The 16,081-nt window shown below is 37.5% G+C and overlaps 1 protein-coding gene across 1 annotated transcript in view; it reads left to right on the top strand.

Moving 5' to 3' along the window:
* Positions 1 to 16,081, top strand: part of LOC133529347 (transient receptor potential cation channel subfamily A member 1) — a 121,784-nt gene continuing 105,703 nt past the window's right edge. Inside the window, exons 1-3 of the mRNA XM_061867046.1 lie at positions 1 to 95; positions 859 to 1,093; positions 13,999 to 14,142. Of these exons, the coding sequence (XP_061723030.1) occupies positions 1 to 95; positions 859 to 1,093; positions 13,999 to 14,142 (474 nt within the window). The remainder of the gene's footprint in view (positions 96 to 858; positions 1,094 to 13,998; positions 14,143 to 16,081) is intronic.

Genomic DNA, 16,081 nt, shown 5'->3' with positions numbered 1-16,081 from the left:
ATGGTTAGGAAGTGGATAGGGCCCACCGTTCGAAGACCAGAGAACGACACGGCCAAGAACGCGTTCACTTGGACCGCACGGGAGCAGGCGATGGGGTCAGCCGGTGCGTACGTGGCAGCTCGCCGTCGGCCAAGCTGCGGGCAGCCGGACTGAGTTGGAGCGACGGACACCCTCTGAAGACCAGAGGACAACATGGCCAGGATCCCGTTCACGTGGAGACCGCACTTAAACTTTTAGAACGCCATTTGACTTCGATCCTTTTTCTTTCACTGATATGTGGTCATTGGAAGAAAAAGGATCAAATTCAAATGGCGTTCTAAAAGTTTTAATCATGTGTCGAAAGATGGCAGTAAATTTATGTGGCTACAAAGTTTTCTTTGACAATACACCTCTATTTCAAATTCTCTTTGCTTCTATTTTGCCTGTCTCTATACCTTCCCTTCAAGGCCGCCTTTTCGCTGAGGAGGTGAGCAGAGACATGCGGGAATCAATTTCAACCAATAGCATCCACATCTCTTCTCCGCTCCGCTAAGATCCCCTTCACCTTTAGCTAAAGTTATGTATGGTTTTAATTCCAGGGTAGCCTGTGCTGAGCATGTGGTCTTGGGCAAGGCGGTTGCACCTCACCACGCCGGCAGCCGACGAGCCGGCACCCAGGAAACATAAACTAGCGGTCAGTATGATTAGAGTATACTTTAGTTGTCGAATCACCCGCTAGATGGCGCTGTGCTGAGCATGTGGCCGTGGGCAAGGCGGTTGCACCTCACCACGCCGGCAGCCGACGAGCCGGCACCCAGGAAACATAAACTAGCGGTCAGTATGATTAGAGTATACTTTAGTTGTCGAATCACCCGCTAGATGGCGCTGTGCTGAGCATGTGGCCGTGGGCAAGGCGGTTGCATCTCACCACGCCGGCAGCCGACGAGCCGTCATCCAGGAAACACAAACTAGCTGTCAGTATGAGCAGAGTTTAATTTGGTTTTTGAATCATCCGCTAGGTGGCGCTGTGCCGAGCATGTGGCCGTGGCCAAGGTGCTTGCACCTCACCACGCCGGCATCCGACGAGCCGGCACCCAGGACACATAAACTAGCGGTAAGTATGAGGAGGATTTATGTTAGTTGTCGAATCACCCGCTAGGTGGCGCTGTGCTGAGTATGTGGCCGTGCGCAGCGCAGTCAGTGGATTGGGCACAGAACAGCGGCAGAAGATATTTATACAACGTTGTTTTTTTTAAGTGCGTTGATTTCAAGGGTGCATTCCTGAGCTCAAATTAAGTAACTTTCTAAAAATAAACGGTAATCTAATTACTTCCATTTTGGAGATAATCAATGATTTATTTTTATCTGAGAAGGACCCTACGGGCTTGTGCACTTGTCCTTTTTAGGGTTCCGTAGTCAACTAGGAACCCTTATAGTTTCGCCATGTCCGTCTGTCTGTCTGTCTGTCCGAGGCTTTTGCTCCGTGGTCGTTAGTGCTAGAAACTTGAAATTTGGCATGGATATATAAAACAATAAAACTGACAAAGTCGTACAATAAAATCTAAAAATTTAATTTTTTTAGGGTACCTCCCCTACACCTAAATTGGGGGTGAATTTTTTTTTTGCTTCAGCCCTGCAGTGTGGGGTATCGTTGGAAAGGTCTTTCAAAACTAATAGGGGTCTTCAACAAACATGTTTCGATAAAGTGAATATATTCACAGATAATCGCTACGAAAGAAAAAAAAATGTGTCCTTCCCCCTCTAACTTTTGAACCATAGGTCCAAAAAATATGAAAAAAATCGTGGACGTAGAGCTTAAGAAATAAATTAAATGAAAACTATAGCGGACATGATCAGTTTAGCTGTTTTTGAGTTATCGCAAAAAGTTTCCCCTTCATAGTAAAAAGACTTACTTTCATTAGGTACTGATACTGATTATGCAAATTTGCCTATTTGTTTAACTCGGGTGGAAGGCACCGTTTCATCCCTTGGTTAACAATTTACTATACTTTAAGCTCAAGTTTAGCTTATTGTGACGGAAGAGTAACTACGGAACCCTACACTGAGCGTGGCCCGACATGCTCTTGGCCGATTTTTACATATTGATTAGTGTTTTGTATGACTTTATACATTTGCTACTAAACGCAACGCATTTGCTACTACATATCTCGAACGATCAATATTAGAAATGTTATTGATATGTCATAGTTTTCAATTGTTTGGTGGATTTAAAATATTTAAATATAATATCAGTGTTACAACAACGCTGTTAATTACTTTTTTGTGTCTGTATGTCTGGCGTAGCCCCACAGGTAGATATGTGGATACTTAACTTTGCTTAATTAATGTAAGAACACTCAAAAGAATTGGTAACTGACGTTGCAGTCTCGTGGAATTGAGCTTTTACGAAAAAAAATTAACCCTACTATGCCATTGAGTTTCCTTAAATAGACTTATCCATACTCCGAAGATAACGGAGTTAAAAAAAACACTGTAGAAGAAAGCATATGACTATGACTATCACGTCGACACATATTTTTTTCTTTCGGAGCGATTATTTCCGAAAATATTAAATTGATCAGAAAATGGTTTTGGGCACCCTTATTGATTTTGAAAGACCTATCCAACTTCCACACTATTCAGGTAAAGGTTTTTTCTACTTTTTTTATTTTACCGTTCTATCGCTATGCATAATTCATGTATCCATGCCAGATTGCAGCTTTATAGCACTAACGATCACGGAGCAAAGCCGCGGACGGACCGGACAGTCGGACATGGAGAAACTATAAAGGTTCCTAGTTGACTACGGAACCCTAAAAAGACCGACGTGATCATATAAGTGCTTCGTGAACAAAGTTATGTACGCAGCACTAATAACGTACAGAACAGACATGCTCCTCCCCGCCCCGGATGAAATTACTTCACCCCGCGGCGGCAGACTCACAGTCTATTAGATAGATAAATACTTTATTCATTTCCACAATATACATGGTAATTACAAAGAGACATTTATTAAACAATGACATGCAGCTTAAGAGATTGACAGATCTCAGACGCTTCGACCACAATCCTATTGCGTCACCTTCCTAACTTGTCATTATTGGTCCACTGTACTGATTCGTCAACATTCCTATATCGTCACTTTCCTATCTTGTCTATGGCTATATAGGTATATGGCTCACAGTGCTGGCAATGGTGTAGGTCAAAAAGACAAACCAATAAAACTTTTCTGTTGAAAAAAAGCCATGCAAAAAAGTCAATGAATATAGTGCCGATGTTTTCTTATTTATAGAAGGCAGTCAGGATAATGGATAATAAAATGTTGACGATTTGGAAATGTGCTCAAAAAAGGAATGTAGACCATCTGGAACAGTGGTCAAAATGGTAGTGTGGACGAATTAGGAAGGTGGCGATTTAGGAATTTTGGCCTAAGCCAGGAAAAGTTCAAAATGCCAGTGCTAAGTACATAGCAACTTTTACTTGCACGCCGTTGCCATGGTCACGTCAAAATATTTTCCACTCTGCCATAAGGAGAGGACATGCCGAGCGCGAAATCGCGAAAAAGAATAAATTTCATTTCATAAACATGAGGGACTGACCGCAGAGATGATTCACCAAAAAGTATGATATAACAAATTTCACGGGGTCAGTATCATAGTAAAGGATGTACGGCGTGATATTTTTGCCCCCGGAGAAAGGTCAAACAAAACAAAGCCACCCTGTATAATGTTAGCGTTCGGGGCACGTATCGGGGTAAACGTAAGAGGGTAATAACTCAACATCGTTACTTTTAGGTACTTGTCGTGCATATGGCGGCCGCTCTAGCATGACTCTCGAAAATTAAGAATACCTACTGTACTGGCCAAATAGTTGATTGTGTCGTGGGGGCAAAATGCCATATTTACGGCGTGGGCGTACATTGAGTTCCAAACGGAGCGAAGGATTCTACTTATAGAATCCTGAACGTAATGAGGGCTTAATAATAATAAGGTAGGGGAATAATTCTTTATTGTGCACTTCTAGAGAAAAGTTCATATTGAAATGTAGGTAGAAAATAGGTTTGTGGACGGGAGCGTAGGACAGGCAGAGTGAGGGCGTGGCCAGTGGTAGGTGAACAAATCGCACTTTATTGTAGTTCCTAATCTATTTATACACGTAGGTTCGTTGCTGAGACAAGCAATGTACGTTTATGTCGCAGTAAACCAAAACGTTACTGCTAATTGTGGAATGTCGGCATTTGCCACATAACATTATTACAAACAAAGACGGGACTTACATGAGTAGGTAACAACAGGCGGACTTCCTAGTCGACTACGGAACCCTTATCAAAATGAGTAGTCATGTAGGGTAAAGCTCTAGTTTCCTAGAACAGCGGTGTCGGCATATAGCGGCCGTCATACAGCGGTTGAGTGACGTCACTATAACGTTGTCTAAACAAAACAAAATGGCGCGGTTCCCTAGTGGGCGCTGATTGAAGGAACATGCTTTTTGCGTCCGTAATATTACGGCCGCTATATGACAGCGCCGCTATCCTAGGAAATCAGAGCTTAAAAGAAACATAGTTTATTTTACTCGGGGCCAGATAAACGGTATGAGGATTCGCCACAAGTGTTTTTTTGCCCCAGGCAAGACTTATTACAAATTGTTATTTTTTGCTGACTGCTCTAAGGATAGAAAAATAAGTTTAGAGTGTTCACTCACTCCATATACTCGTACCTATAATTATTGGAGCAAGCGAATTTCAAACTTATTAATAATATTTTTAGGTACCCTAATATATACTCGTATAAATATTATGACGGCATGAAGCTGATCTGACGATGGAGACAGGAGGTAACCATGGGAACTCTATTATAAAACAAAGCAAACGAACAGTGTTTAGGGTTGTAAGTATTTAGAATAGGGTTGTTTCCAATTTTTTGAAACGCTTGTATTACGTTCTATATTAACTAAAAGTGGCCCTAAAATTCAACTTTTATACTAAAAAAGGCTTTCAATATGTTAAATTAACAAAATATATTTTGACAGATGCTTTCGCGCCCAAAACGCTCTTTGAAAATTGTGTGACGTCACAGTTTACGGTTTGACACATAACTACATACACACGTAGAAGATACGAACTGTCAACTGACATTTGTCATTTGTTGGTTATCGCCTAACTGTCAACAGTGTCCATCCGAGAGTTGTGACGTCATCAGAATCTTCAATGACGTTTCGAGTACAGTCACGTGACGTGCGCCAAAAGATATTTTAAATTCAATATTTACAAAAATATGGTCATTACAGGTCCCCTAAGAGTAGTTTAACATATTCTTATAATCCAAAAGAATTTATTGGGATACAATTCTGCCCTAAGATTTGTAGATGGAAACAACCGTATTGGCACGATGAGTATTAGATTCTAATAGAAAGAAAAGTCCTTCAACCAAAATTATTTTTTTGATAAACACTTATTACACTTTTAGAGACCCCTTTCTAGCGTCGGCGTCTAATAGTTAGCGCTTTTTAAAATGGCGTCGCTGCGCAGTTGTGCCAACTATGAAGTGTGGGATTAGAAGGAGTGAAATCTCTTATAGTAGAACTGTTGCAAAAGTGTCCAGCTGTCAGCTATAAATTATAGTTCCAAATCTCTCCAGAGTAGCGCTAGAGTAGCTAAGAACCTAGGCGTTATTGACGGAGTGAAGTGCGCTGTCTATGATTAGAATTTTTTCTCATTTTAGGTATTGTAGCGCCACCTATTTACAATACAATACAAATACATTTTATTGCACACCTCAATACAGAAACAGTACAAATAATACAACACATAAAGAAGAGGTAAACAACAGGCGGTCTTATCGCTAAAAAGCGATCTCTTCCAGACAACCTTTAGGTAGCGGAATTAAAAAAAAATGTTATGTCATTAGGTGTTCCAGATGCAATAAAAGAAGTCTAGCACAGAATAAACACAAAACTAAACAATATATCATATACAAATATAAATAAAAAAGATATAAATACAAGTACAACTACATACATACACGGTGGGGCGTGTAACTAAAGCAAAAAATTAAAATGTACATTCTTCTCCTCAAACTACGCAACGTTTGTTTGACGACTTTGAAAAAAACTTGCGGTTTGAATTTTGTTACATTTTAAAGTTAAATTGAACACGCAATGTACTATGAAATTGATTATGTCTGTAGAGTGACATGCGATGTCAATTTAAGTACATTGAAAATACTATTTACTTTGTTTGAAAAAAGAATAATCTAACAACTTTATGATTTTAAAAAGTTGCTACACAAAAGTTGTCCAGTTTGAGGACTAGAATCTACGTTTTAATTTTTTGCTTTAGTTACAGGCCCCACCCTGTATATTAAAATACATATTATACTATACTATTTATGGTTTTTTGTCGGACACTTTTTGGTATATGTAGTACTGTTCCTTGCCCCTACCTTCCATCGAAATAGTCACGTGGCTCTCCGAAGCGTCGTCATCCGGATACATTTGTTTTCGTTTCGTTTCGTTCGAGGTTTGTGGATGTTAGATTATCATCTTGACTAGGCCATAGAGAAATAGGCAAGCATAGAGTGCTCACTCCACACATCACTTTTCTTACCAAAACGCTTATTATTTATGCCATGCTAGCCCCGCCGTATTGAGGCACGTACAGTACTTGTTGCGGGGACTGTTTGAGAAATTGCCCACTTCCTAACTTATGGGAGTTTACTTCACTAGACTTAAGACGAAAGTTTTCATACAAACGTAGTCCTCATTTTCCTCTCTGGATACAATACAATACTCTTTTCATCACACTTGCTCGAAATGATCTTAATTCATGCAGGTGTCCTGAAGAACAAAGGCTTATTTTGTTCCCGCGGGAGTTTGGATTGTGAAAAAAAATATTTCCTTAATTAATTATGTCACTTATTTATACAAACCAAGTAGCATAAATGAGTTTTACTTTTAAAATACTGACGTTTATAATTTAATATTTTTGTATATGTTTAAAATTATTTAATTTGATTAATTTAACAGCCGATTAAAATATTTTTACATAATTTTCAATCGTGGCTGAATGCCGAATAGGTCTGTGCCTTCGATGCTTCACCTGCCAAGAAATTACAAAATGGCGGACGATGTTTGATATGTCACCGTATTTAAGAATTATTTCGCTTAAAATTTAGTTTTTTCTTCGCAAGTGTGATGAAAAACATTGTGTGTAACTCCGGGGGCAAGAATATTGCAAACTCGGGTCTTTGATTTTAATTTAATTTTTAATTACCTATCTCGTATCCAAAATTTCACTTACCCCCCTCGTTGCACAATGTACTATTATAGCACACCCCACATAGTTTACAATAAATACACAGAAACAAACAAAGATAATTTGATAGAGGTAACAACAGGTGGTCTCTGGATATTAACTTTATTGAAAATATTCTGACAGAATTTGCTGTACATGGACCACGGCCATGCCACGTATAAATTTATTAGAATTTTCAACTATTTTAAGAGATAGGAGCTTTTAAAAAATTGTATGTAATCTTTTTTTCACTTCTAATTTTTACAATAATAAAAAAAGGCGAATGTAGAAGCATAGCTGATGTTAATATACATCAAATTATGTAAAAATATTTTCCATAATGTCAGTATGCGGAGAGCAAAACGGGGACTACGTTTGTATGGAGAATCGGCCGTCGCCTTTTCTCTTAAGGACGCTGACACGTGGCCAACAGAACTAATATAAGAGTCGCGTGTCTGTCTTCTGATATAAATGTAGATGGCGCCATATCTGCAACGAATAATATATATTGTATGTATTCTTTCTATCATATATTTTGTTACCTACTTGTAAATATATGTAATCTAATGTAAACTTTTGTTAATAGTACCTAGTAACACCACCCACAATCTCTCTGCTTTGCCTTAAGGTTGACTGGTAGAGAATGCATTTTGACATTAAGTCCGCCTTTTGTACGATAAGTTTTAGTCTGTGCAATATAGTTTCAATAAATAAATAATAAATAAATCCTTCAAGTTACACTATGAATTATTCCAAAAATTTACAGAATCTATGGTCTATATTTACATAATTAAAAGACCTTAGCCAAGATCCTTGTAAAAAAAACCCAATCGAAACTGAAATAAATGTACGGATACTTTTGTCCTTTTCTGCCTGAAACACAGGAAATCCTAGTTCAGTCATTTGTAAACCACTTTTCCCTAATAACAATTCAGTCTTTATGAGTGGTTGCTCATCTACAATACATTTATCAATAAATTATTTGTATTTGGTAATTGTATTTGTTATTCCGATAGACATTTTTATTTTCGAACGGTGTTTATCGATGTACCTGCTATTGTTATCTAGGCCAGGCCCCCTGGTTATTCTAGGAGCTTCGATCGATCGAAAATATTGTCAGTTTCCCTCGAAGCTACAATAAAGGGAGTTGCTACTCGTAATACTTATAAGCAGGGGTCGGACAAAAAGTGCGGATGACGTAAAAATGACGTAATCTTGCACACAGGATGATGTTTGAGTTTGTATTTAAACTTCCGTGTGACATGTAGTAACAAAGTAGTATTAATGAAGTAACAAACTAATCGTAAATAAATCCATGGAATTAATAATACAGGTGGTAGGGTGATGTAGTGAATAAAATAAATTTCACGAAACTTGTTACCATAAGGTATAATTATTTGAAATTAGTTAGAACAAGTCTGTGGGATTGCCACAATATTCGAGTAAAGATGACATTTTAGAGCGTTTTCTTATACATTAGTAAATATAAATTTTAGCTAAATATGTATAATCGTGAAGATACAATAGCTAAACAATAACGAAGTCAATTTATTGTTCATCTGATTGACAATGTGTCAGTCAAAAACGTACTTACTCATTTCAAGTGGCGATATCGTTTAATAAAGAGGTTGATAAATGATAAGTGATAATTGTTTATAAAAATCAAAAATACTATTTGAAATCACCTATAAGTGGTTTGACGTCATCCGCACTTTTTGTCCGACCCCTGCTTATAAGCCACGGCGAGTGACCTCTTAAATTTATCCTTTAGGAACTGGTATAGGATGAATGGCTTGGATTATAAATAAACAAATATTATAGGGACATTCTTACACTAATTGACTAAGTCCTACGGTAAGCCAACAAGGCTTGTGTTGTGGGTGCACATTATAATATATAAATACTTAAATAGAAATAGTTTATTCATGGCAAAAATATACAAATAGAAAAAGGAACAAAAACAAACTTATACATAACATTACAACGTATCCTTTGTTCTCTGTCTGCCTAAAACGGATTGTGCCTATGTCGCGTTATGCCTAAACTTCAATCCTTAAGGGCATAAAGACTATCTAGCTTGCTGGCCATTTCGCTGTTTGTCTATATAGTGGACCGCCTGTTTAGAGCTCGTGTCTGATTCTCTAAGTGACATACTCGCGTTTTGCCTAAACTTCAATTTTCATGGGCGATAGGTCATTTCGTTGTTCTTCTATACAGTGCACTGCCTGTTTCGAGCACATAAGTCAGTCATAATACCGCTGTTGTCCTAATGCGTGTTAGTCGTAATGCGATGTATTAGCTTAACAGCCATTTAGTCTTAATATCCTTTAGTTCAAAAGCTGTAATGGCATGTTGTTAATTAGGAACTTGAAGTTTTATGTCATGTGCGATTTAGACTTGAGAGCTACATAGGCACAATCCGTTTTAGGTAGACGGAGAACAAAGGCAACGTACAATATTACATTACATGACACATATTAGCAACAAAATGGTTCCAACTCAGCATGGTGTTATCCTGGGTCGGCCAACGCTGGTCGTCCGGGGCCATAAGTGCGTGAAGCACGGAAAGTACACACCATTAAAAAACAAAAAAAAGGGTAGTTAACAGTAGTAAACAATAGCAATAAAACAAACAATTTGGAAAGAAATTAATAACAGATCATACACACAAAACATCCATGGCGCAGGAACAAATGCCCGTTCTCTTCACACAAATATGCTCATTCGAATCCAGGACCATCAGCTTTATAAGCAGGGTCACTACCCATTAGGCCAGACCGATCAGAACAAGAAATATTGTAGGGATTAATATAACCAGCGGACAGTCAAGATGATTCTATTTGTTAGCGTTAGGAAATTTCTGGAACTTTTCTTATTACTTAACGGTGATATATTCCAACCCTTGAAAATAACATAGTTGTCTGGAAATGTCTCTGATAGAAATGTTATCGAATAAATTTCACATTTCATGTAACCTTTTCGCTATTTCTGACGTCAGTGGAACGGATTGTGATCGGAAAATTCGAGAATCGTTGACAGTAGCCGCGTAGCTACGGGGAAATCGTACCCGCGCGGTTGTTATACGATGGACGGTAGTTCGAGAACGCGTTAAAATGCGTCCCGTTTCCTTGTTTTTCATTTTTTGAAACATATCTGGTATTATTTTGCTTCGTACATGGGTAATAAACATATATACCTTCTTATATGATATTTCCTTTTAATCTCATACATGAAATTTAATTTTAGTCTCTCTTATTCGTTATCCTAATTAACCATAATATTCGCGAGTAGAGAGAGTTACATGCGCTTTGCCGAACCGAAATCCAACTCTCATCATTGTTAGAGTATTTAAACTTTAATCATTTTATTATCAACCCCTAGTGTACATTCATTCGATAGCGAGATGTGACGTACGCGTTTGCGTTCAGTCTCATTTTGTATGGGATTAAGAAACAGCGCATCAAGCGGGACGTTTTGGATACTCAAAATCCTATACAAAATGAGACTTAACGTAAACGTACGTCACGTTTCGTTACCGAATAAATGTACACTAGGGGTACAGTAAGGCAGCAAAACACGTGTATAAAACCGTATGTAGGTATTGTAGGAACATATAAAACCGTAATGTTTTATCGACGTTAAAACTTATTGATGAATGAAGATTAGAACTACTAGAAAACGAACAGTTTTACGAGATTCCGCACTCAAAAACTTTTGTCGTTTGCGTCGAAAAATGAGTGTTCGTAAGCTTGTCCTATAGCTTATTATACAGGATGTTTATTTGGTCACCTGCAATAATTTACGGGGTGAATATATAGGTCATACTGAGCAACTTTTAGTATGGGACTAACCCGGAAATCACGTAAAAAACATTACTTTTCCATAGGTACGAGTACATAATGTCAAGGTCAGACAGCCAAAATGAATGAAGACAATTTTTTTTTTTGCGATTTCGGGGTTGTTTTCATAGTAAAAGTTGCTCAGTAGGGCCTATACACCGTGGGGCAATTAAACCCGACAGATTTCAAAGGTGTATTCTTGACCGCATTTAGAGACTAAAATGTCATACAATGTTTTCTGAAATCGGTCTTGTTTTAGAGATACTGACAATTTCTGTGAAAAATTGTTTCTTTTATAACTTAGTCAAAAACGCCTTTTTAGCTGTGACGCTGCCACTATGTGACTTGGTTTAGACATAGTTTTAAAGTAAACTCGCAGTTTTCGTCTGTAAATAAAAAAAATTACTTATTCGTTGTAATGTGTTTTTTTCACCAAGGTGTAAAAATAAATAACGTGTCGTGTGCAGAAAACGCAAAAGAAAATTTTTTTTCGGCAAAAAAAAATTTTTTTTGGCGAATTTGGCCAAAACTCATATAACATTTTTTGCTCCTTATGACCTCAGGAATGCGTGGTTAAAATCTGTCGGGTTTAATTGGCCCACGGTGTATATTCACCCCGTCAATTAATTGCCGGTGACTAAATAAACAGATCGTATTGATGGGGTTAGTAGGCATCTGGGGTATAAAAGCATCTTAATGTACGTTAAGGTATCTTGACCCCGAATATTTATTATAGTATTTTATGCAACAGTTGTATAAGAAGGGTCAAAAAAGGCGAGTGGCGTGAGTTACAATGTGAGCCGGAGCCGAAGGCGTAGGCGAACATTGTAAAGGAATACGCCACGAGAATTTTTTGACCTACTTATACAACGTTGCATACAATATTTTTCCTACGAGTCAACAAAAATAAATCTTAATTTAGGTAAACAAATTACAGTAAAAGTATATAGCCAAGACGCGCGAGCATACCTTGTTACGCGCCCGGCCCGCCCCGGGCCGCGGCCAGCCGGTCAGCGACACCTCCTCGGAACTCATGAGGCCCTGGTACTTGTTACTTGCTAAATTAATTTTTTCGACAGTTTTTCTCAATTTTGGCCACCGTATCCTACGGAGACTAACAGGCAACGCTAAGCGGTCTTCGTAGTCTATGGATGTTGCTATATTACGGGTGTCACATGCGTGTTTTTGACTTATGAAGTAATTATTTTTACTATGCAACCAAATGAATATTTTGTAAGTTGGCAGCAATGCACTTAGTTTAAAACTGTATTCGTTTTGGTTTTGTTAGGTTGGTAGCCATTAATCGCAGTAACGTTATATCTTATAAAAGCACAAGAGCTTTTATGAGGAATAGACAATATAGACTTTTCTTGAAACCTAAATTAAAAAATAATTTTTCCTACTCCTCTACTGTTATCTGTCATTTATGCATTCATTAACACGAATATAAGAACATACATAAAAGGTTTCAAGAAAAGTCTATATTGTCTATTCCTCATAAAAGCTCTTGTGCTTTTAATCGCTATAACGTTACTGCGATTAATGTCTACCAACCTAACAAAACCAAAACGAATACAGTTTTAAACTAAGTGCATTGCTGCCAACTTACAAAATATTCATTTGGTTGCATAGTAAAAATAATTACTTCATAAGTCAAAAACACGCATGTGACACCCGTAATATAGCAACATCCATAGACTACGAAGACCGCTTAGCGTTGCCTGTTAGTCTCCGTAGGATACGGTGGCCAAAATTGAGAAAAACTGTCCAAAAAATTAATTTAGCAAGTAACAAGTACCAGGGCCTCATGAGTTCCGAGGAGGTGTCGCTGACCGGCTGGCCGCGGCCCGGGGCGGGCCGGGCGCGTAACAAGGTATGCTCGCGCGTCTTGGCTATATACTTTTGCTGTAATTTGTTTACCTACATTAAGATTTATTTTTGTTGACTCGTAGGAAAAATATTGTATGCAACGTTGTATAAGTAGGTCAAAAAATTCTCGTGGCGTATTCCTTTACAATGTTCGCCTACGCCTTCGGCTCCGGCTCACATTGTAACTCACGCCACTCGTCTTTTTTGACCCTTCTTATACAACTGTTGCATAAAATACTATAATATTCTTCATACATTTTAAGATAATACTTAGCTATTGTGAATAACGTACGAGTGCGTATGCAAAAATCATAAACTATTTATATTAAACTTGTTAACCAATTTCCAGTAAAAGCCTGTTTTTATTAAGTTTTCTCGGATCTCGTGTATTACTTAATGGAGTAAGTGGGGATTTTTATCGTAAACGTTGAGCTCTGTGAGGGGTTTTATTCAATTTGTTTATTTAATGAACATTAAAGTGCCTTAGCAACAAGTATGACGTACGTTAGTGTGCCTACGGTTTATTATGAGATTTTTATCAATTTCATGTTATCTTTCTTTTCCCCGCACGTATAGCCGCGGGTTCTTGTCATTTAAGCAGCCTGATACGCTCGGTGACCTAATCTCAAGAATTGGCGAAGGCAGGCACTAGTTCACGAAACCGATTTAACGTACACGAATTTAAGCCAACATGGTATTATGGCAAAATTATAACTACTATTATTATTTATCTTTCTGTACTCATGGGAGCCTGGGGTCCGCTTGGCATATAATATACACTAGTTTTTACGAAAGCAACTGCCTTCCAAGTCAGAGGGTAAGCTAGGGCTTATTGTGGATTAGTCCGGTTTTTTTCACGATATTTTCCTTCACCAAAAAGCGGGTGGTAAATATCAGTTAAGTACTCCATGAAGTTGGCATCTTTTATTCCAACTCAGTAGATGGCGCTTTTTAAATTGTTTCACTTCAAAACATACTTGTACATACATTGTTGATGATTAACATCACTTTTTGTTTTAGGAATGGGTGATGAACTTAACTGGTCGTGAGCCCCAACCGAAGGTTGTCGATCCCGGAGGAGAGCTGCAAATCATGTTGTCTCCAATCGACAAAAATGTTGGCGACGTCTGCCTCCTCGAAGAGAGCCCCTTCAGGATCCTTCGGGTAAGTAGTTTAAGGATTATGTCATAGATGGCGCTGTCTAGTTGCGTTGCGAATTGTACATCGCGCTGTTAATATTTTTCTTGATTTAATGGGGTCAGAGCAATGTAGCCAGTCGTTTTAAAATAAGAGCAAGTTTATTAGGGACTCCTAAGGATTATGTCACAGATGGCGCTGTCAAGTTGCGTCGAATTGGCTACTTGACTGCTTTTTGTAAATAATGTGAAACGATCTTGATTTTCCTGGTGATCAAATGTCTATATAGGACTCATGGCATTTAAGCAACACAAAGGTCAGAAATGAGAGTTAAAGTCTGACGCTCGCACTCGGCGATTGAAACGCCTCTAACAAAATGATAAGGTGATGAGACGTCACATCATATAAGGATAAGGAAATTGCCATTTTGACCCTGAAATATTGAGTTTATATGTAAAGTTGTCATACAATTTATTTTTCAATAAAATGTAAGGAATCTAATGGTACCATTTTCTTTCCTATTTTTGAAACACAAAAAAAAAATTTTTTTGAGACTTCGGAGCCTTGTATTTTTTATAATCTCAATATAATTTTTTAAATTCAACTTTTTCATAATGGATGGCTCTTTTTCTATCCATTTAACTAAATTTTGTTATAATATTCAACATGTGTCAAGTACCCAATTTTATTGTACATCGCGCTGTTGAGATTTTTCCTGATGGAGGCAGAGGCACTAACTTGAACAGAAAAAAGTGTGAAAGTGACATAGATTAGATTAGATTAGATTTATTTATTTCTTAAAGAAAAAGACACAGTATTTTACACAAAAGGATAAAACAAAGGCTTTCACTAAAAGATCGTCAACTTAACATTAAAACAAAAAATATAAAATTATTAAATAAAGAAATGTCACGACAAAAAAGAAACATACTAAACGTCATATTTTCAAAGAAATTTGACATTGATGACATTTGCAACACTTTGTCATTGTAAATAGCTATAGAGTGTGGAATTAACAGGAGTGGCATCTCTTATGGTAGAACTGTTGCAAGTGTCCAGCTGTCAGCTATAAATAATAGTTCCAAATATCTCCAGAGTAGCGCTAGAGTAGCTAAGAACCTAGGCGTTATTGACGGAGTGAAGTGCGCTGTCTATGTGTTGATTTTTTTGTTCAAGTACTCTAGGTATTGTAGCGCCACCTATTTAAAGTTTTTTGATGACACTTTTTGGTACATGGAGATTTCGTTCCTTATCTCCACCTCCCATAGTATTGAATTTAACACTACACTTTTTTGCATAAAACTGTCAAAAATTATGTCATGCAGTAAACCGTGTCGTCATTATTTTTCTCGTAAAAATCATGCCTGTAATGGTTAATGTGCTGGTACTCGAGATAACTGGCTTATCGCGTGAATCGCTAAATTACACTTAATCCAATGATAAAAAGCTTTGACAAAGCTGAAAAGGTTTTGTAACAACATGTTTAGGTCATGTATTTAAGTATTTATTTAAGTATTTATAAATATTTATATATTATATATATCGTTGTCTAAGTACCCTCAACACAAGCCTTATTGAGCTTACTGTGGGACTTAGTCAATTTGTGTAATAATGTCTTATAATATTTATTTATTTATTTAATGTATATGTTGTTTTTGGTGGTATGTATGTACGAAGTACAGCAGTTGTACAATGGCCTAAATAGACACTGCTTTATTAAGAGTTCATACGGTTTAGCAACACCTACTTTTTCGATTAACTTCTCTATTTCCGCTACCCAAAGGTTGTCTGGAAGAGATCGCTTTTTAGCGATAAGACCGCTTGTCTGCCTCTAAATTTAATCAATTATATTATTTTTCTTGTATATTTTTACTGAGGTGTGCCAATAAAGAGTATTCTATCTATCTATCTATCCATCGCCAAAACCCGCTTCCATACAATTTAATCCACTCCCATTTTAAATCAC

The sequence above is a fragment of the Cydia pomonella genome, chromosome 1, assembly GCF_033807575.1.
Source record: "Cydia pomonella isolate Wapato2018A chromosome 1, ilCydPomo1, whole genome shotgun sequence".
NCBI lineage: Eukaryota > Metazoa > Arthropoda > Insecta > Lepidoptera > Tortricidae > Cydia > Cydia pomonella.
The sequence above is the reverse complement of the archived record's forward strand: the minus strand, read 5'-3'. Positions and strand labels throughout refer to the sequence as shown.